This window comes from Toxorhynchites rutilus, chromosome 2 (genome assembly GCF_029784135.1).
Source record: "Toxorhynchites rutilus septentrionalis strain SRP chromosome 2, ASM2978413v1, whole genome shotgun sequence".
Lineage (NCBI taxonomy): Eukaryota > Metazoa > Arthropoda > Insecta > Diptera > Culicidae > Toxorhynchites > Toxorhynchites rutilus.
The window spans coordinates 45,001,824-45,024,358 of record NC_073745.1 but is presented as its reverse complement, the minus strand read 5'-3'; the positions used below and the strand labels follow the sequence as shown (position 1 = coordinate 45,024,358).

The following is a 22,535-nucleotide window of genomic DNA, read 5'->3' as shown; positions in this document are numbered from 1 at the left end:
CCCCTATAATACGTTGAGCCCGGTATCGATCCCTATGGACGGACATTGAGCTTTTCATTAGGAAAAAAGCTAATAACTGGTACTGTCATTTACTATATAAAGAAATAAAAAAGAATATGTTTTGTTCTCGGATGTTCTATGATATGTGACTGCTTGACTTGACTTACTTTTATATATTTTTTCTCGAAATATGAGCCTTTTTACTCAACACATGCAAAAATCAGACATTTTTTCGTTTTTGAGTTATGATTTTTCGAAGTTAACTTGTTTTCAGCTTTCGTTCAATATTCCTATGCGACTAGACTGGATATTTGCGACTAAAATCCAATTATCAAAAAAAGTCATTTTTTGAAAAAAAAATTTGGAAAAAAATAAATTTTGGACCATCGGTTTGAAAAATCATAGCTCAAAAACGAAAAAAAAACACGTATCCGATTTTTGGGTATATTATGTAAAAAAATACTATAAAAAATTACACTTTTTGTCCCGAAACCATGTAAACTATAAAAAAAACAAATACAAACAATAATTACTAAAACAAAATCCAATTTTTTCGCATGTGTAATATTTTTTTTCAAAGAAGACTAGCTAGCTAGAAATTATGTTCATGAAATAAAAGAAAATGCATACTGCGTTTGCACATTACGACTGAGATTCCGACTTTTTATGAATGTTTAACAAACATTATTTCTATTATATGAAAATGGTCATATCTTTAGAACGGTTAATCCTAGGATAAAATGTTATACATAGTTTTACATGTAGAGTTAGATATAGATTCCATTTTTCATATTGTTTTTCTTAAATTGTTACGGTTTCTCAAAGTATTGAAATTTAAAAAAAAATCAAAATTCGTATCTCCATTTTAGAGAATTCGATACCGCACCACTATATGTCAACATTTGTTGAATTTAACGAGTTTTCTAATAAAAATATATTTGAAAAAATCGATGTCGAAAAATCGAATCTTTTGATATACAAAAGTTTCTAACATTAAGTAAAATTTTAGTAATATTTTGAATGATATTTCATTGATTTTCCTATAACTTTGCCGTACGTCATATTTTAAGCAGACATCTTGATTTCGATTCACGATTTATTGAAAAAAAATGGGTGAGTAATATCTATGATATAACCGCAAGGTTGACGTGGGACTTCCGTTGGCTTAGTAATCATTTGTTTGCATTGATTGAATTACTGATTGAATGAAACAATTTTCGAATCCAATTGAATTCAACATATTTGCTCAGTTAGTACAGAATTTGAACAGACGCCATTGTAATGTAAGGCACCTTGGTTCAGATGGCTGTGTTAGGGAACATACTTCGATGGGAACAAAAATCCCCCCTCTTACTTGCATGTATTTTCAATGCGGATTCCCCCAAGTGTGTTGGGGAATCCGTTATGGTCCGATTAAAACGTGGCAGGTAGGCGTTTAGATAATGCTTAACATTTCACAGTTGTTCAATTGTTTATCTCATGAAAAATAAAATTATATTAATTGTGATAGATGCGCAGAAATATCTCCTATCAATTGATGCGAACATCTTCCTGATCTATTGAGAAATGTTCGAGTTATAAGCGATCGAAATCTTTAATTTTTTTCTGCATGTTCTGTGTTTAGGTTTTCATTTTACCCCCTATATAGTTCGGTTAGACGTAGTTCCTCATCAAAAATACCATTTTCTACATACGTTCTTATGGACAATCAGTCGTAATTAAAATTGATCATATGATAATGGAAATTTCGATTTTGGGTGACTGCAACCTCATGTACAAAATATCAAAAAAAAAAAATCGGAAAGGGACGGCTGGCTAATTTGACGTGGAATTGCTCTATATAGAAATCAAAGACGTAGTCTCACGATAAAATCGTGAGGTTCATCGGATTACCGTTGAACTTAATTTTTTTTTTTAATATTTTATTTTAAAACAGATTCCAGAAACAAAAACATCAAGACAACTATGCAAATAAACTGGAAATAAACTGAGAAATGTTGAAGAGAAAAAATCGAAGAAATTGAAACAACCGCTCCTAAAAGTTATTTGATTTCGTTTTTACAAGAGTGAGCATTTAATTTGAAATCATAATTAAAAAAGTATGTAACAATAATCTAAAATATCCGATAGCGATGCATTATAGCGTTGCGAGGTTGCGTCGAGAGTTGTTTGGTATAATTTTGCCTAAGGAACATTCCGGAAATAATCTAAATGCTTAAACGATTCTGCAGTGTTGTCTACTATATTAATCCACACACACACACACCAAGATGCGTTGTAACCTTTTTTAGAAAAAAATCGAGATCTTGTAGAAGATCTAGAAGATTGTAGAACATACCAGCTAACAGGCAATACTTCTTTTTTTTAAATATTGTTGTTATCCGCAAAATTGCTACTGCTGGAAGAGAAGATTTATGATGAAATACAGAGTTAAAAATAAAATTTTGTTATACCGTTCACAAATCAAACACTCATGTTATAATAGCTACATCTAGGCTGAATAGATATAAACGAAGGTTATCCAGAAAGTAGCAGACATTTTTGAATGGCGCGACAGTGGACAAGAGGAGTCAGAAGATTCATTTTTATTTCACTTACTATACAACCGCCTACAAAACCTACAAATACCGCCATTTGTGAAGTCCGTTTTCGTGAACATTGATGCGGACTTTTTTCATAACGAGGGGGTTTGGATAATTTATATGTAGGGCGTGTTCATACAAATACGTGATCCTGTTGAGTATGTTTTGTCAACTCATACATAACTAGCATGAACATGCAGTAAGTCTACAAAAAACTACAAAAAATATAGTGCAAAAAGATGCCGAAATAATTTAAGCTGAAGTGCGCCTCAACTCAGACCAACGGACAAAAATAGAGGAAAGGGTTTTTTTTGCACCTGCCGTTTGCAATAACAGTTGTAATCGATCTGCACACAAAAATGCACACCAGAAGAACAGAAAACCGCAAACCGCAATAGCATAAACCAGTCGACGGAGAATAACTCCAATCGATAATTTAAAATAAGCGCTTTAAGTGAAACGGTCGGCAGGAAACCTTTCCCGGGGCTCTAGGCTAGCCGGTTGTCGTCGGTTGCTGACCTGGATTTTCGCGTCCGCTACCTTGGCCCTCCCGCGCCGTCTTCCCCCACAGACGACGCGACCCGACACAACCTCCCGACAAGGAAAAGGCAATAAATTTCCCTAAATCCTAAATCTCACGGTAGCTACTTTTTTATGGTTTTGCTCGAAGCAATTTTCCTGAGTGAACGTCGGGCTGATCCGGCTGTGTTATGTGTTCGCTGGTGTGTATGTGGGATGGATATGTTTGTGTGTGTGTGTGTGTGTATATGTTGGTACGAGCAGCCCTTTAAGGGTAGCACAAAATGCAGCGGTAGCGCAGTCAACAGTAGAAGATAAAGACCTGCCACACTGCCTTCGAGCTTTGGAACAGAAAGTGGCACATCAGTACCACTTTCCCGCTAGAACCACATCCGTCTTCCAAGGGGCGCCGATTACATAACGATTCGCCTCTGCACAAATAAAGTCCTTTTGCCAGTGCGAAATGATCACACACACACATATACACGAGTACAGACGGCGCTTACCTGTTTTCCACCGCACCAAACTCAGGTTCAGGTTGCAGGATACCTGGTTGGCAGCTGGCAGCGATTAAAAGTACACACACTTCAGTATTTGAGAGATACAACCAACCAACCAGGCGGCGGGCCTGGGAAATGATACGGTATTAGATAGATTTTTTCGCCCTGGAAAGCCCTCGGCATCTGACCTACATTTCCAGCCCAGCCAGCAAACAGCGTTACAAAAGGGGGAGGGGAGGGCAAAAAGTTCACGCTTAACTTCCCCCATCTAGCGTGTGTGTATCCTTTTTCCCCGGATAGTATACTCAGCAGCAGCCAGAAAGGATATCTGACTGATATCACATGGTTTCGAGCCAACCTATCGCTCGCCACCTTCGCCGCCACCATCACCTGGCATACGAATATGTGTGTGTATGTGTGGCTTTGTGTGACGATACCGGTGTGTGCTGCGGTGGATTCAATGAGTTTGTACAGCAGTGACACAGGAAAAAGCATCCCATTTCTAGAGCTGGTGCACTATACTATCCTCACTGGGCCACGGTGTCCTCATCGGGTCTTACCTAGAAGAGAGAGAAGGAAACGGAAAGGTTGAGGTTAATTTTAATGCTTCTGCAGCTTTCAGGTTGATTTGTGGTGAATGTTTACTATAACAATAAAACTTTAATCGAAAGTTTGAACAAACTGAGCAAACCAATCAAGACTGAAAGAAAGATTACGTTAATAATTTCATCAAACAAGAACGAAACATTTCGTTATAAATTCATTCAAAGCGTGAGCACAGTAGAAGCTAATACAGAATTGGTTTATTTTTATACCAGTTAACATACGCAGAACATATTGAAAAGTTGTAAAAAAACAGAAAAAATCGCTAACATCAACATAAAAATACACTTCTCTGCATGGAATATATATTCTAGCATATTTTTTTTTTTAATCAATGAAATCCATTTTAAAAACCTTGGAAAAAGGGCACTTGTGAGATTCATTCAGAAATAACCTGGCTGGGTAAGGGAGTGAGTAACCATGTCCCCAAACAATGGAAAATGAAAAATATTGTACAGAATACCAAATGAGAAATTTTGACTATTTTTTTATAACTCCTATGTGCAAGCGTTGCTAGCCTTCCACATTTATCTGGAAACTTCCAGACTTTTCTGGATTAACTAGACTTCCAGACTATCCTTTGTCTAGTCCAGACTTTTTATGATTCGTCCAGATTTCTCCAGATTTATCGCAGTAATATAACAGTAATCCTCCTAGCTGGTTTAAACTTTTCTGAAGGTTAACGAGTTTTTAACAATTACCAAATGACTTCCATTTATAGCAACCTAAGCTGTGGTCCTGAAATTAGATGGCAGCTATAAGAAGCAGTTGCTCAGAGAGTCCTTGATAAGTTTAATGCTTTTTAGTTTTGTGATAAATGTCGATTTTGTATAAATCGTTTAAGAACAATTAGAATTTTTCAAACGGTTCCAGTTGTTTTTAATGTATGACAAACTTTTGATTGATTCCCTTCAAGTCAGAGAACACCTTTCTCACATGAGAATAAAATGTATCTAGAATTTCTCAGGAGATGATAGACGATCATATTTGATCGAAAAAAAACTTCTACGCTCATTCATTGTTATTCATTGTACCTCAAAAAGTATGCTACCTAGGACTGTTGCTTCCATTTTGAAGATGAGAAAATTTAGAACAGGATATAGTTGTGAAACATCTAAATTAGTGGATTTAAATAGATTCAACACTAAACCTACCGATGTTTTATGTATACCTATTCCTACCACATCATGAACAGTTAGTGAACAATGACTCTATTTCTATAGTTTTGTTTATAACCGTGGCATATCATGGCATAGGCATAGTATATTTTTAGGATAACAATTATTAGCAAAATAATGGAATTACAATTTTTGACAAGCAAAATAAACACTGTAGCTTGCAATGGTTACTGTTAGCTCGCTTGGATAGCCAGCAACACAATTAATTCTAATCATTCACTTTTCATTCACAAATACAACAAAATATATAAAGCAATAGCAAAAATGTGTAATGCAATGGTTTTGTATCATAATCACACATACAAATCATTCTGATATCATATGAATGTTTGCAAGGGTCAAATGACCCGTTGCAGTAGTTAGGGCAGATTACATATATTTCTCTGTAAAAAAAATAACAAGAGATGAATAAACACTGAAAAATACATTCGATGTATGTTTTAGGAAAAGTAGTGTAGGCAAATGATTTTGTGACAATGTAATTTGAAAGGACATTTTGACTAAAAGTTTATTTTTATACCAGTTTAAAATGGATCATTTGACCCCTTGTAGTAGGTTTAGTGTTATTTAACATTTTGGAAGTGAAAAACTTAAAAAATAGTGGTTTTGAAGGTGCTATTATTACTTTCGACCCGAAAGCACATAATATACTCAACATCAAACAACTCTACAATTGACACCCAACTTCTATCTTTCTTAATTCAGCTGCAATTCCGTTATAAACAATTCGTGATGAGAATCCAATCGAAACGTTGAAATATTTTCACTTGAAATAAATCATATTTGAAATCTAAAAAAAGGAAATTTTAAGGCTGTAGATAATTGACTCTAAAATTTTATATAATCAGGTCTTTATATAATCGAGATCGACCGGTATACCGTTCCAAATGTGACAAATATTGAAAATCATCGAAAAACGTAAAAAAAATGTGATTTGTATTGTATAAAATTTGAAAAAAAAACTGAAAGTGCATCTCACTATGGTATATCGAAAAATTATTTAAAAAAATTTCATCAAAAACCGAAGAACTAAAAAAAAATCTTGAAATATTCAATTTTTTTTTTGGGATTTAGAGATTTAGTGCTACTTTAACCCTCTCCCGTACAACATCGAGTCTCACTCGTGGTGTACTTGGATAACATAGGCACTAGAACGCTCAGCAGAGTAGTGAAATCACTTGATGTGTGACGTATTCAATAATACGGGAAGGGGTTAATTCGAGTTTGAACGTGTTCCTACGCCTTCTAGATTTGTGTGGTTGTTTTTTTCCGAATCTTAACGTGTTGCGCGGTACATATTTCCAAATTTGATTTTTTTTTCAGAATTTGGAGACCCTGTACTGGTTTCATTTACATTTAAATAGGTGTTTATGTGTTTTTATTGATATTTCTCATTTTTCCCAAAAAAATTTGATGATTTTTTGGGACCATCGGGTAACTTAGAAAAATCATAACTCAAAAACGAAAAAAAAAACGTCTCCCTTATTTCGAGATATATTATGTGAAAAATCCTCAGCTTTTCAGAAAATATATAAAAAAATATAACGCTCTTGGTCCCGAGACCATGAGAACTTTCAAAAACGAATACAATTTATAATAACAAATTCAAAACCTAGAATTTTTGCAAGCGGAATTTAAAAAAAAATCTTGGAAAAAAGTGGAAAAACTCGGTATTTCGGATCAGCCTAAAATGAAAATGGTCACCCTAACAAAGAAATATAAAATACGGATTTAATAATTGGCGATAAAGAACGAAACTACAACTTTTGACGAAAATATCATATATATATATATATATATATATATATATATATATATATATATATATATATATATATATATATATATATATATATATATATATACGTTACGACCAGATGTACCCCACACGACCACTTAGAGCAACAAAGAATCATAACAACCGATGCAACCAGGATCAGATTGCACCCAGAGGCCTCCCATCAAGACAATCGCGAGCCATAACAACTGACGACAACGGCTGACCACGCGACATCATTCAAAGGAACCCGATCTGGAAACAACGCGACCGTACGGATAACAAGGAATCTGCTGACGCGAGATACCGACATTATAAAAAGGCAGGGAACAGAAGATAGCATTGAGTCTTAGTATGAACGTTGATGTGTAATCTTTAAATTTAGCGAAAATAAATTTATTTTTTATATTGTAATCGCCACTTCGGTCATTACTGGCGCAGTCTTTGTGAAAGTGTTGTGTAGTGCTGCTTCCTGGGAAACCATCCGCGAAAGGACATCGCTGGAGTTACGGGAGCTGCCGAACAACTCACGGAACCACGCTCATCGATAACGTTAACAGACTCCGGGAATGAGGTTACTGATACTGTAAGTAATTTTCACTCTCGTTATTAATTAACCAAAAAGTGATCAAGTGCAACTAACAAGTGCAACCATTGCTTCAAGAAGAAAAAATTCTAAACACGAACGGTTTCAACAGCATAGAGACAGCATAATGTCCACGCAAGAGAACCAAACAATGCAAGAAACAGCGCAAGCTGAATTACCAGTGGAAATTACAGCGGAGCAATTAATCGCTCAAATACAAGAGTTAACGAAAAACCAGGCCGCTCTTATTCATACTATAACTAAGTTAGAAAACAAAGCGAAGGATCCATTTTTAAATTTCGTCACGCCGGATCCCGTGAAAAATATTCCGCACTTTAGCGGAAATAGAAAAGAAACGCTCGCGTGGGTGGAAGACACGCAGCAAACACTAGATTTATTCAGTGACTATAAATTCGAGCCAACCTACAAGCAAATCATACGTGTTGTTAGGTCAAAAATTATCGGGGAAGCAAGAGAGGTTTTGATTTCCTCCGGTAACCCTACGGAATGGGACGAAATTAAAGAGGTTCTCTTAAACTCGTTTGGAGACAAGAGAGATATCACCTCACATATCCAATCTCTTTTTTATGTAAAACAAGGGAAAGCATCTCTCACAGAATACTATAACAAAGTTAAGACGATTGATACAGCAATCAAATCGTCTGCTGCACACATGGAAGACTATAAAAATTCCATGGAAGCAGTCATAAAATTAATAAGTTTAATGTCACTTACAAGATACATAGACGGACTGAATGGGGATCAGCTGGCTATGTACGTGCGTAGCTATAGGCCGAATTCGTTAGAAGAGGCCCATGACATAACTATGCAACATTCCAATGCCGCATTCAGGCAAAAATTGGAAAACAAACAAGGTCCTTCGACCTACAGAATTCCCGAGCAGAAGGCTCAGACAATTTCACAAAATCAAAAATCATATAATCCAAAAACCAATCAGAATAATAAACCCGTATCTGAGAGATTCAGATCTCAAAAAGTAAATAATGACGAGGACGTTTCTATGAGGACGTACCAGTCGAAAATGCAGGTTCATAATAATGAAGTGCGCGAACCGGAACCTAAAGCGGATTTGACGTCGAACGATTCAATTTTAGAATCAGAAGACGACGACTATTTTGAAGGCGACGAATTAAATTTCCAGATGGTAAGAAAGGAAAAGCAAAAAACATAAAGAATAATAATTTTATTCCTTATCTGACTATCCAAACAACTAAGGGCAATTTAAAATTTTTAATGGACACAGGTGCCAATAAAAATTATATTTCGCCCAAACATGTTAAACTCGAAAATTGCAAAGATGAAACAGGAATTCACGTCACGAATATCAATGGCAAACATGACATCAATAAATCAGCTTCATTTGACATCTTCCAAATTAGGAAGAAGGTAAAATTTTATGTATTCGATTTCCACGATTTTTTCGATGGATTAATAGGGTACGAAACACTGAGAGACCTCAATGCTCAGTTGGACATCGGCAGAAATAAATTGAAAATTGGTAGAAAAACTTTTAACCTCGAAAAGAAATTTCCAGGAAACCACAAAATCAACATTTCGGAACAAGAGTTCCAATTTGTAGAAATACCAATAAAGCAAAAAGGTAGCTTTCTTGTTGAGGAAGAAACTCCATTTGATTATTTTTCAATTCTCCCCGGTTTATACCAAAGCAAAAATGGCATAGCTATAGTGGCAATAAAAAGTCATTACCCCAATAGAACAGTACAACTGAACTCTAATGAAATTGAAATTGGAACCGATTGTTTTAGATTGAAGGACATTCCGAAAATTTCACCAAAAGGAAAATACTGTTTTAGGAGTGAACACATGAACGATGAGGAGAAAAAAGCTTTAGAAAGGGTTATAGATGCCAACAGAGAAATACTTTATACCGACTCGGATAAATTAACTTTCACCCATAAGATAAAGCACAATATCAGGACTTCAGACAATATACCAATACATACAAAATCCTATAAATACCCACAAATTTTCGAAACAGAAATCCAACAACAAGTGGAAAAAATGCTTAGAGACGGGATAATAAGGGAATCAATATCACCTTATACATCGCCTATATGGGTTGTCCCGAAGAAAACAGACGCTTCTGGGAAGAAAAAGTTTCGTTTAGTTATCGACTATCGAAAACTAAACGAAAAGACAATTAGTGATAAATATCCCATCCCGGAAATAACGGAAATACTTGATAAACTTGGCCGAACTTGTTATTTTTCTACAATTGATTTGGTGTCCGGTTTTCACCAAATTCAACTTGCAAACGAAGATATCGAGAAAACAGCTTTCTCGATTAACTCCGGAAAATATGAATTTACACGCATGCCATTCGGGCTGAAAAATGCTCCAGCAACTTTTCAGCGTGTTATGGACTGCATCTTGAGAGAATTCTTAGGGAAGTGTTGTCTCGTCTATATGGACGATATCATAATCTTCTCAAGTTCCCTAGAGGAACATAAGAAAGATCTCATGAATGTATTGAAAAAACTAAAGGAAGCAAATTTAAAAATCCAGATAGATAAATGTGAATTTTTCAAAAAAGAAGTTCACTATCTTGGACACACTGTTTCAGAAGAAGGCGTTAAACCAAACACCGACAAAATCGAAATAATTAAGAAATGGCCGACTCCAAAAACCGAAAAGGAAATACGTCAATTTCTTGGTACCCTGGGATACTACCGCAGATTCATTAAAGATTTCGCGAAATTGGTGAAGCCTTTAACTGCTCTACTTCGTAAAGACACCGAATTCGTTATATCCCCAGAAACAGTCGAATGTTTTGAGAAATGTAAACAACTTCTTACAATGGACCCTATACTCATTTATCCCGACTTCACGAAGGAATTCATACTAACCACCGATGCCAGCGATTTTGCCATAGGGGCAGTTCTTTCACAAGGACCCATAGGCAAAGATCGACCAATCGCGTACGCATCTAGGACCCTTAACAACACCGAAGAAAACTATTCCACGACGGAGAAGGAATTTCTAGCCATCGTTTGGGCTGTGAAACATTTCCGACCATATCTTTATGGACGAAAATTTAAACTTCTTACGGATCACCAACCACTTACTTACTCCATGACAGACGCTAACAGAAGAATTATAAGGGGGAAAATAGCATTGGAGGAATTTGATTATGAACTCATTTATAAGCCTGGCAACCAAAATGTGGTAGCAGACGCTTTATCGAGGATAAAACCAGAAGAATTAAATAATAATGAACTTGATCTTGAAACTGTTCACTCAGCAGAAACCAGTGATGATTTTTTCATATGGTGTACCGAAAAACCAATCAACAGTTTTAGAACACAAATAATTTTTAAAATAAATCATTTTGATACGACTATACACGAAGAAACATTTCCAAAATACCACCGATTCACTATTGTAAAACCAGAATATACAGAAGCAGACATAGTCGAAATTCTCAAAAGTTACCTTAACCCCAGAGGAATATCTTGTCTAAAAATTCCAATATCATTAGTACAACTCGTTCAGGAAACATACTGTAAACATTTTACTAACAATAAATTCAAAGTTTTCATTTCAGAAAAGCTTCTAGAAGATGTCAGAATAGACGAGCAAAAAGATGCCATAATACGGGAAATACATGACGCAGCACACAGAGGAGCAAAAGAAAACAAAATGCAAATCCTGCAGAAATATTTTTTCCCCGAAATCGAGTGAAAACTGAAAATATTTGTTAACTCCTGTCATATTTGTAAAAGAAGCAAATACGACAGGAAGCCCCCAAAATTAATTCAGAAATCATTTTTCGGCTCAAAACAATTCGAACGGGTTCACATGGACATATTTTTCATGAAAGGCCAAAAATGGCTGACCATCGTGGACTCCTTCTCCAAATTCGCCAACGCCATACCACTGACAACAAGAACGATAATAGACATAAAACGCGCTTTTTCCGAACACATCAGGCACTTCGGTAGACCGCAAACGATAATTTGTGATCAAGAGCCCGCTTTTACATCAATAGATTTCGTCGGCTTTTTAAACGAGCTCGGAATCGAAATTCATTTCGCGAGTAGTTCTAATTCCAACGGAATAGTTGAGAGATTCCACTCAACGATAATCGAGCTTTATAGAACACTAAAAACAAAATATAATGAACTTCCGATCAACGATCGGATGAATATAATTACCGACATCTATAATAATACATTTCACTCCGTGACGAAACGAAAACCACGTGAGCTAATATTTAACACAAATAATGTTACGAACGCGGCTGACATAATTGAACAATCCAACAAAATCCACTCTGCAGTAAAATTGGAACTAGATAAACGTAAACAAGCCTTCGAAAAGAAGCATGAGAATCGTGAAGAACCCAAGCCACTCAACCCTAACGACACGAAATACATAAAAATTAGTCAAAGGTTGAATAAAGATAAAGACATTTATAAACTTTCTACCATAAAAGAAGACAACCATCTAACCTTCAAGGACACAAATAACATTAAAATCCATAAAAATCGCATAAAAAATTAACAAAGACCACTAAAATGAACACCATATTAAAGAAGCCATTTGTTTTTCTTGCAGAATAATACTCATCAAAACAATAAGCACCACCAACTATAAAGAAATAACGAACAGCAATGGATTGGTTGCGTTCAAGATCAAAACAGCAAGGATTAGAATCGGATATGACAGAATGTTGCATAGAATCAACCTAAATACATTAAATGACAATATAGAAAACATAGAAAAAATCATGAAATCGTTTGAAACTATAGAACACCTAGAGCAAACACTACTAGAAAAAACCAAACTAGCAAAAGATAAACTCAGGAGCCTCCTACCACATAGAATAAAAAGGGGACTTATGAACGCATTAGGAACAGCCATTAAACTCATCACGGGAAACCCTGATAACGATGACCTAATAGTCATGCATCAAAGTTTGGGAATATTAAAAACACAAGGAGACAAATTAGTGAACAATCAGATGAAACAAATCCAGATCAATGAACTTTTTCAAAATAAATTGAATAATATTACAGACTCTATTAGTAAAATTGAATCAAAAATTACTAAGGAATACAACACAGTACAGGGAATAAAAACAGATTTAGAATTCGTCAACCTTATCTGGAATATGGACAAAATTATCAGCATATTAGAGGACATCGAGGAGCAAGTAGAATTTTCTAGAGTAGGCTTGATAAACAAAAACATACTCTCATTGGAGGAAAAACAGTTAATTTTAGACAGGCTTAAGACACAAACAATAAAGCTAAATTACTTAGACGAAATTTTCCAATATACCTCAGCGAGTGTCGGTATCAGCAACAATCAAGCAGTCATATTAATAAAGACCCCCATTTTGGATAAAAAGACGTACGATTTGTTAGAAATCCATACTTTGAGAGTTAACAATTCACGGATCGATACGAACATCAACCTGGTAACGAAATATGGCAACACAGTTTATTACCAACCAACAGAATGCGATATTTGCGATGGAAATAACCTAATTGAGGACGATTGCATCTATAAAATATTAACTCACCAAACACCCAAATGCTCGTTTGTAAAATCAAAACAAACAACACAAATCAAAGAAGTCAAGCAAGGAATCATCCTGATCGACACAACAGAAATCGTAGAAGTAAAAGACTCTTGCGGAGATTCAAGGATGGTTAGCGATGCCACAATAATCGAAACCGAAAACTGTACCGTCAAAATACGAAATTTCACATTTTTTGGACAACCTGACGTAACCTACCAGCAAGAATACCTGATCCCAATATACAGCAAGCCCCTCCAAAATGGAAATTTTACAGATCTTGACGATGAAAACGTCATGCTACGAATACAGAACTTGGAAGAACTCAATGAAGTTCAACTTTACTTGAACACCACACAACACCGGGTAACAATTGGAGGTACAACCCTCCTCATAATAACATTTATCTGTTTCTTTTCTGTATATTTCTACAAAAAAGGTAATAAAAGAAATGAAGTAACCAAAAATCCGCCAGAACCTCTCGTGGCTACTCAGGTGGACGAAACTGAAAACAACGGAAGTATTCCATTATCCCTACTTCCGGGGAAGAAGACAGAGCAAAAATGCATCCCGAAACCATGGATCGAGCTGCCGAAACTTCAATCGAGGACGCTTGAAACTTAGGGGGGAGACGTTACGACCAGATGTACCCCACACGACCACTTAGAGCAACAAAGAATCATAACAACCGATGCAACCAGGATCAGATTGCACCCAGAGGCCTCCCATCAAGACAATCGCGAGCCATAACAACTGACGACAACGGCTGACCACGCGACATCATTCAAAGGAACCCGATCTGGAAACAACGCGACCGTACGGATAACAAGGAATCTGCTGACGCGAGATACCGACATTATAAAAAGGCAGGGAACAGAAGATAGCATTGAGTCTTAGTATGAACGTTGATGTGTAATCTTTAAATTTAGCGAAAATAAATTTATTTTTTATATTGTAATCGCCACTTCGGTCATTACTTATATATATATATATATATATATATATATATATTTTCCCGGATAATTTTGAAAAATTGAAAGCATATGTTTTAAAAACAAAAAGTTGGTCAGAGAATGAAGAAAAAAATTTCATCGAAAAAAAAGTTTTGCATGCATCGGACGATGGGCACATTTACATAGAAAAAGTTTTTCGAACAACAACTTTTTCATTTCTTTCTTTGAAATAATACTACTCATGTTTAATTCGTAACATGTTTATGTATAAATTATCGCATTTACATGCTCTGTTAAATTTTCTCTATTTATAAACATGTCAAGATCATGTCAAACGTGAGAATTTACACACAAAAATGTTACGAGCGAACCATTATTTTTTTCAGGAGTCTTCATAAAAAATGACTTATATTCCAAAAACTATAAACAAGAGAAAGTTGAATTCTTCGACAGAAGTTTATATTTTAACAAAATCTAAAACTTTGTCGAATACACCATATCGCTATCTTGACTTCAAACAAAATTAGGATTAGTTGTATTTTTTTCAAAGAAAATATAAAAAAGTTGTTCTTAGAAAAACTTTTTCCCTGTAAAAGTGCCCATCTTTTTGGAAATTTTAAGGGCTATTCATATATATATATATATATATATATATATATATATATATATATATATATATATATATATATATATATATATATATATATATATATATAAATTTTTGAGATTTTAAAAAACTACGTTTCTTAGAAAAATTTATTTTAATTTTTAAAATAACTTTTTTGTGAGCGAAATTTTCTTCCATGGAATTCTTGGTATTTTTTATGAAAATTTGAACAATTTTCTTATATTTCATCCTCTGACAAGAATCTTGTAGGTATCATAGTTTTTAAGTTATAAGTTTTTGTAAAAAAATAAGAAAAAAATTGGCTTTTTCCAAAAAGTAGTCATTTTTTAAATATTTCAAGTATGTAAAGTTGCTTAAATGCTCAAGTTTCTACACCCACAACGTTTCATTACTATCTGAGATGATGTCGCCAACGGCCAGTCGAGTTGGCATGAAATTCGTGATTATAGTTTTTGAGTTATGATTTTTTTGTAAAAAATAAAGAAAAGATTTTTGGCCATTTTCAAAAAGGAGTCTAATTCTTTTTTGAAGATTACAAGCATGTAAAGTTGTTCAAATGACCCGAAATCAAGCTTGATTGATTAAGTGAGAGGAGGTTTCCACATTTCATCGAACAATAGTTTACTGCTAATAAAAAAAATTAAAGGGGCTGTATCCGAGACACGACCGCTTAGGACGCAATCTTTTTTTTTAAATTTGTTGGTTTATCATTTCGGATATAATTTCATAAATAACTCTTTAGTAAAATATTCAGGGGACCCTGAAAAGGTTTAATTTCTTGCGTGGTTTTGTAGAATAATTTCACTAGAGTTCACAGCTCGCGGGGAAACATAAAACACAAAACGAGCTGAATAAGCGACCTTTGTTGTTTCGGGCACAGAAAGATTCTGAGAATTTTCCACAGAGGAGATGCAATACTTATACGCTAGCGACAGCTTACTTAGAGGAGATGTGTCTAAAACGCGCCTACCGCGCAATTTGACCCGCCCGACTTTCTCGTAAACCAACAAGAATAGAAATGCAATGGATACAGGCAATCGTGATAGAATCCCACCATGCAAGTTTTACATTTGTAACATGCTTTAAAAAAATAAGAAAAATAATTTTCTTTGGAAGTGATTTTCGATGTTATTTTCTACATCATTTCTATAAGGTTTTTGTTGCTTGAAACCGATTCAGAGGCGATAACTGTGGGTCATATTTATTGAGTCGCGTTCCCAGTGAATATCTCAGATGAAGAAAATGGTAAGAAAGGATTAATATCCTTCTTAATTTGATATTTTCCGCATCAGCTTACCATCGGGCAGTATGGCATACCCTCGATCGGGGCAATTTGCTCGCTTTCGGCCATGAACATTCTCACGAGAGAAATAGCTTGTATGTGAGGGATGCCATATGATTTTTTCTGATATCTCTGAATGGCACGAATGAATGTCTTCAAATGTAATAATAATGAACAGAAATGAGCAAACCATCACGATTTTTCTAAACCATTTTCGGTAAATCACACAAACCATTGTTTTCACATACTTTGAAATGACCTCAGTATGTTTTCACAAACATTAATTGTCTTCAAAACGAAAACATGTCTTCACATCTGGCATCTATATTATGTGCTCAGAGAATCCAGGAAAACAAGAGCGCGGACTGAAGAATTAATGCACGAATACTGGGAGAACACGCTCACCGGAGGAACGGTTTCTTCTCTTCGCTGGTAGGCATGAAGGGAATAGATTGATGGAATCTCTCATTCATACAAGCTGTTTCTCTGAGCTTTATAGTCTCTGAGAGAAACAACTCATGGGCATATTATACTTCTGCTGGGCCATTTCACACCGTATGATTGGAAATTTAGAATTTGGGCGCCTTATAAAACAAAATTCGTAGCACTTTTGTTATTCAGTATTTAAAATACAGAACGATTACAGATGACTGTGGGTTAACTAATCAACGTACTGACGTAGTTGTTACCTTAAATTTTAAGAGCACGGTCAAGATAAATCCATTCTCACTTAGGGGGTGCGTATTACACACTTCTACTATACTTCGCAAATATTCTCTTTTCGCTATCCCCCTTCGTTGTTTCTATTCTAGCGGCTGCATAAGTTGCCCGTTATTGACAGCTCCGTTCGGGAAACCACACAAATGGACAGAACAAATGTATAGGGAAGTGGGAATGCTTCCAATTCTCATTAATTTAAACCATATACAGACAATGGGATTGTAATGTATAGCATATCAAACAAATCTTAGAAAATTTCCGATTCGAAATTTATGTTAATCGTTTGAATCCGTTCGCAGCAAAAATAGTTATTAGCGTTAACTTTATTTCATAAAAACGTGACCTGTTTTCTGACACCCTTAATGTAAGCCGTAGTCCTACGTCAAAAAACGGTATATTGCCAAATTGAAATGCTTAAAGCTTTTGGTAGACAAATACGGTAGAAAACTTTCATTTTCTCATTTTGTAACATAGGATAACTATGCATAGAACGGCAGTATAGCAGTACCAAATAATGCTCCAAAACACAGGCTTTCAGAAATGCGTCACTATGCAAGATATTGAGAATGGTCTTATGGAAGTTTATCGTATAAACATTAATTGATTAATTATAACAATGTTATTTAGACCGATAAAAAAATAGCTTTGCTGCAAAATTGACGGACCCCCAAGGAAGCAGCAAACAAGTGAAGCAGCATCGAAAACACATGGCGAACATTAGCGACGCTAAAAATAACAGTTTAAGTTCTACCATCAATCAACCAGAAGACACATTAAATTTCACTCAAATGATTCCGCGAAGAAGCCTCACATTGCCACCTTGCGGCACCATGTTGTCGTCGGTAATTAAAATCGATATTACTCCCAAGTTCCTTCGTGCAGCTCCATTCACATTGCGAATCATTTGGATGTCTTCTCCTAGAGCCCCCCGTGCCATCCCCATCAGGGCTTCTGTTCGCCAACAAATCAACCCGATTTCGATTTGATGCGGAGCGTTTACGAGACAGCTTGATGGTCGTTGGGGGAGGATGGAGTGCGAGGAGGAATTCAGTGAACGTTAATTACCAGCTCCGCTGTTATTTATGTACGTCTCCAGCTCTCAGTCGGAGTCAGCCGTTTTTCGGGAATAATCATGTGCGCGAAATCGAAATCATGGAATGCTATTTACTGGAATGCTATTTCTTGGGGTGGAAATACTGGAGGGTTCCCGGACGACAGCGGTATTTTGTTGTTGTATGTTTTGTGTACAGAGCTAATTAATTCCGTGCGAATTATCACCGATTGACTGTCACTGGTATCTGTTTGTTTTGCCGTAATGAGTTCTCTCGATGCAATGCTAAGCGGATACGACCGAGTTGCGTTTTGATCCGATGTTTTGGAATTGATTGATGCGTTGCATGTTATGTTCAATAAATTCTATCTAACGAGCAAACAGTACGAGTTAATATCACAGCCCCTTGATGTGAGCAATTCAAACAAAAACCTTCAGTGTGTCATTCGCAGCAAACTTCGAAATTTTATTTGAGTTTGCTGGTTGCTGTACCAATTAAAACGATAGCAGCCAAATAACGTGAGCAATGAGAATATTTCAACTGCGGAGTGGTTTCTCCGAATTTCGCCCGTGAGACTAATAGTCTGGATCCAGAGTTGGAGAACTGAAAAATACCCAAGCAAATCTACCCACCCTTCACATCGGTTCACTGACATTTGAACTCGAACCTTCGCTGGCTAGCATCGGTCGCAAATTTTAACGCGATTGCTTTCTCCCGTGATAACCACACCACACACTCGTTACTCATGCCCAGGTTCTAATCTTGATTAAACGATCCATCAGTACCAATCAGTTTATTGATGCTTTGGATAAGCGCAAGTCTCTAGGGATCCATGGGAAGCGGAAGCATGGCGCGAACGCAGAGAAAAAAAAACCCGATAAATCAGTGATCGCCGGGAGAGTCGTAAATCTCAATCAAAGCACATGTAGTACAATGGATTTTTTTCTCTTCCCTCTCATCATTGATGTGATGCTGTTCCCCAGGTAAAGCTAGGCCCGAAACCGTTTTGCATATACTCCTGACCAATAGTCTCAGGTTAGGGATCAAAGGTACATAAATCGCATTAACCTTACAATAGTGGAAAGCTGTGCACTCAATATAAGGTCGGGTTGTGCTATCCATCGAAAGGAGTCAGACGTTCTCTAAGCTAAAGTTGGCAGATTTTTATAGATGGAAAGTTATGCGATACTGATGTCGACATCAATACGACTTTCTTCAGTGATCAGTGGATAAATTGTGAAAGCCGCGTACTTCACAGCTGTCCGATGTAGTGATGTTACTGTATAATAACATGTCAAATAGATTTTACGGTATAATTTTAACAGATTGATTGAATTTAATTCTATTCAGAAATTTGTAAATTTAACTTTATTTTTACTTTTTATTTTTATTTTTTTTTTATTTAACTCTATTAATACCAGATGAATTGATATCACTTCCCCAACCATTTGTATATCTATGGAAGACATATATGGGGATCATAGGGTTAGGATCGTGACCTGCTAAGATATCACGAATTTCTATTCATAAGTATATCTCCCAAACCTCAAAATCAGCATTTTTTTGTAGCAAAATTTTCTACGTGTTCAAACAATGAGTTCGATAACATGATATCCTTGATCATATTGATTTTGTGGTTCAACACAGTTTTCTGTCAACAATTCAAATTAGCCTTATCAATCAGCTTTGATTTCATTCCTATAACGCTCCTGTAGGACCTTTCAGAACAAAGATATTGTTGTTTGAATGAAAAATTTCTCCTTCGTCTTTGATGATTGATTGTTCAATGAGTAATGATAATGGATTTGAATTAGTTGGCAAAAAATTGTGTTAATCCACAAGATCTTTGAAAAAATAGGTAGAAACCGATTTTTTGTCCACTACAACTTGTCCAACAAGTGATGCACATTCCATCTTTATGCCTACATATACTATGTATAAAAAGCCTGTATTTTATTTACAGGGTGGGCCATTTAAAGTGGAAGCATCTGGCAACCCCATAACTTTTGACAGAGATGTCAGATTAACAAATGTCATACCGCGTTGGAAGCGTCATTTCAGTACAATTTTAACCATGGAACAATACACACCTAAACAACGCGCTGAAATTGTTCAGCTGTACATTCAAAATAACTTCTCAATTGTGTTAACTAAACGTGCGTGGAAAAATAAAAATAAAGTTAAAACATCGCCTGCAGACAACACTATACGTCGATTATATGCCAAATTTATATCGTCTGGTAGTGTTGGTAATGCCAGTCATCTGTCCAGACAACGACCAAGACGTTTCGACGAGAATATTGATGCCGTTCGAGCCAGTGTTGCAGAGACTCCATCGACATCAGGTCGCCATCGTTCGCAAGAGTTAGGCATCGCTCGAACCACTCTCCGACGCATAATTCGTGTTGATTTGAAAATGTTTCCGTATAAAATTCAAATGGCTCAACAACTTAACCCATCTGACTTACCACGTCGACTTGATTTTGCGAAATGGACCATCGAAATGGCCAAAATTGAACGTGGCTTTTGGCAAAAAATCATAATGTCTGATGAGGCGCATTTCAACTTGAATGGAGGAGTGAATAAACAAAATTGTCGGTTTTATGCTACTGAAAACCCTCAATTCATCGAAACGCAACCTCTTTACGACCAAAAAGTTACTGTGTGGTGTGGCATTTATGCCGATAAAGTCATCGGCCCGTACTTCTTTGAAAACGAAAATGGAGCAACGGTAACCGTGAATGGGGAGCGTTATCGGACAATGATAACCGATTTTTTATTGCCATTTGTTCGTGAAAATGAATTGGACAATTACTGGTTCCAACAGGACGGCGCTACATGCCATACAGCGGCTGCCACGACCAAATTATTGCGCGAAATGTTCCCCGGAAGATTAATATCGAAAAACGGCGATTATGACTGGCCACCGAGATCACCTGATTTGACGCCTCCTGACTTTTTTATGGGGATATTTAAAATCCAAGGTATACACTGGTAAACCAAGGACCCTGGCTGCGCTGAAAGACAATATCCGACAAGAAATTGCTGCCATATCGGCCGAAACATTGGGCAAAGTGATGGAAAATGCCGAAAAAAGGGCACATTTTGCGGTCAAGGCCAGAGGCGGTCATTTACGAGATATCATAATCAAAAAGTAGTTAGAACAAATCTCCTTGGACCAAAATAAATGAATTTCAAAAAAAAAATTAAAATTCCACTTCTTTACTTTGCTATTGCAAAAACAAATCCTTCCACTTTAAATGGCCCACCCTGTATAATGGAAAAAAGGGCAATTACTTTTCGGGAAACACAATAATAATCAAACGTCAACAATTTGGAAACCAAATTGAAATTTACAATTAAATTTTGAATAACTTGAAAGCCATTCTTTTTTTCCGTCCTGGTCGAATAAGCCAGGCCGAAATTTGGATCGCATTTGTAGGATGGAAAAATGTCGTAGAAAAATCTGTGAATTTTTCAACTCTCAACTATATGTAAGAACGTTGAAAATGATCATTTAAAATCATATAGCTCAGAATAATAAACTGCCTAAAAGCATCCGAAATATTCAGTTTGAAGAATTAAACGATTTACGAAAACATGCCCTTTTTATTATTTATTCACGTTTCTCCTGAAACGAAAAAATGGTTCTTAAGATATCGGGTTAATTTTTCATAGCTCTCTCTCTCTCTCTCTCTCTCTCTCTCTCTCTCTCTCTTTTTCTCGCTGTTTTAGAAAACATAACGCGAAGCAAAACGAAATTACATTTTTGTTAAACAATAAAAAAAAATCTGGTTAATCCAATCATATAAATTTTTTTAACTAGTAGTTAAATGAGTGTTCATGTCCTAAACTTGCGTTTCTCGCATTTCTTTTCAATGAAGAAAATAAAAGATGAATTTAAATTTTGATTCATCCCCTTAAAGTCAGAAAACACCTTTCTCACATGAAAACATTTTTTTTTCCAGAATCTCACAGGAAATGATAGATGATCATATTTTATAAAAAAAATCCTTCTACGCGTATGTTCGAATTTCAACAATGACAGTTATAGTTATAGAAGTTTTTTTTTGTTTCGGGTCATGTTGTCTCAAACTGGCTCTACACTGAAAAGTACGCTACGTAAGCCAATTCTGTTGCTTTCAATTGAAAGATGAGAACATTTAGTACATGATTTAATAGTGGAATATCTAAATCAGATGATTTAAATAACATTTTGGAAGTGAAAATTGAAAAGTTAGTAATTTGTTCATTTTATCCCGAAAATTCTTATTAAACTTGATTGTTTCTATCAATCAAATTGAAGCTTTTAAATCACTCTATAATTTGTTCTCTGACACCCAACTTCTATCTTACTTAATTTCGCTGCAATATCGATATATAAAATTCCTTGTGAAAATTCAAGTAAAATATTCAAAATTCTCGATTTTTACCCCCTGTAATTAGAATAGCCTTTTAAATTTCACCTTAACGTTGAAAGGTTACATTTTTCTCGAAATGAATCATATTTGAAATTAAAAAAAACATAATATATAATCGAGTCCGACCTGTAGTTATTAGTTATTAGTTATTAGTTATTAGTTATTAGT

General features: G+C 35.6%; 2 protein-coding genes across 2 annotated transcripts in view; one reads left to right on the top strand and one right to left on the bottom strand.

Annotated features, from left to right (window-relative positions):
- LOC129764237 (MOXD1 homolog 2-like) overlaps positions 1-22,535 on the bottom strand; it is a 461,156-nt gene that overhangs the window by 175,320 nt on the left and 263,301 nt on the right. The window lies entirely within an intron of this gene.
- LOC129764238 (uncharacterized) lies at positions 7,225-14,237 on the top strand. Its single transcript, XM_055763121.1, has 3 exons — positions 7,225-7,511; positions 7,601-7,745; positions 12,345-14,237. Exons 2-3 carry the CDS (start codon positions 7,729-7,731, stop codon positions 13,933-13,935), a joined length of 1,608 nt encoding a protein of 535 aa, XP_055619096.1. The 5' UTR covers positions 7,225-7,511; positions 7,601-7,728; the 3' UTR covers positions 13,936-14,237.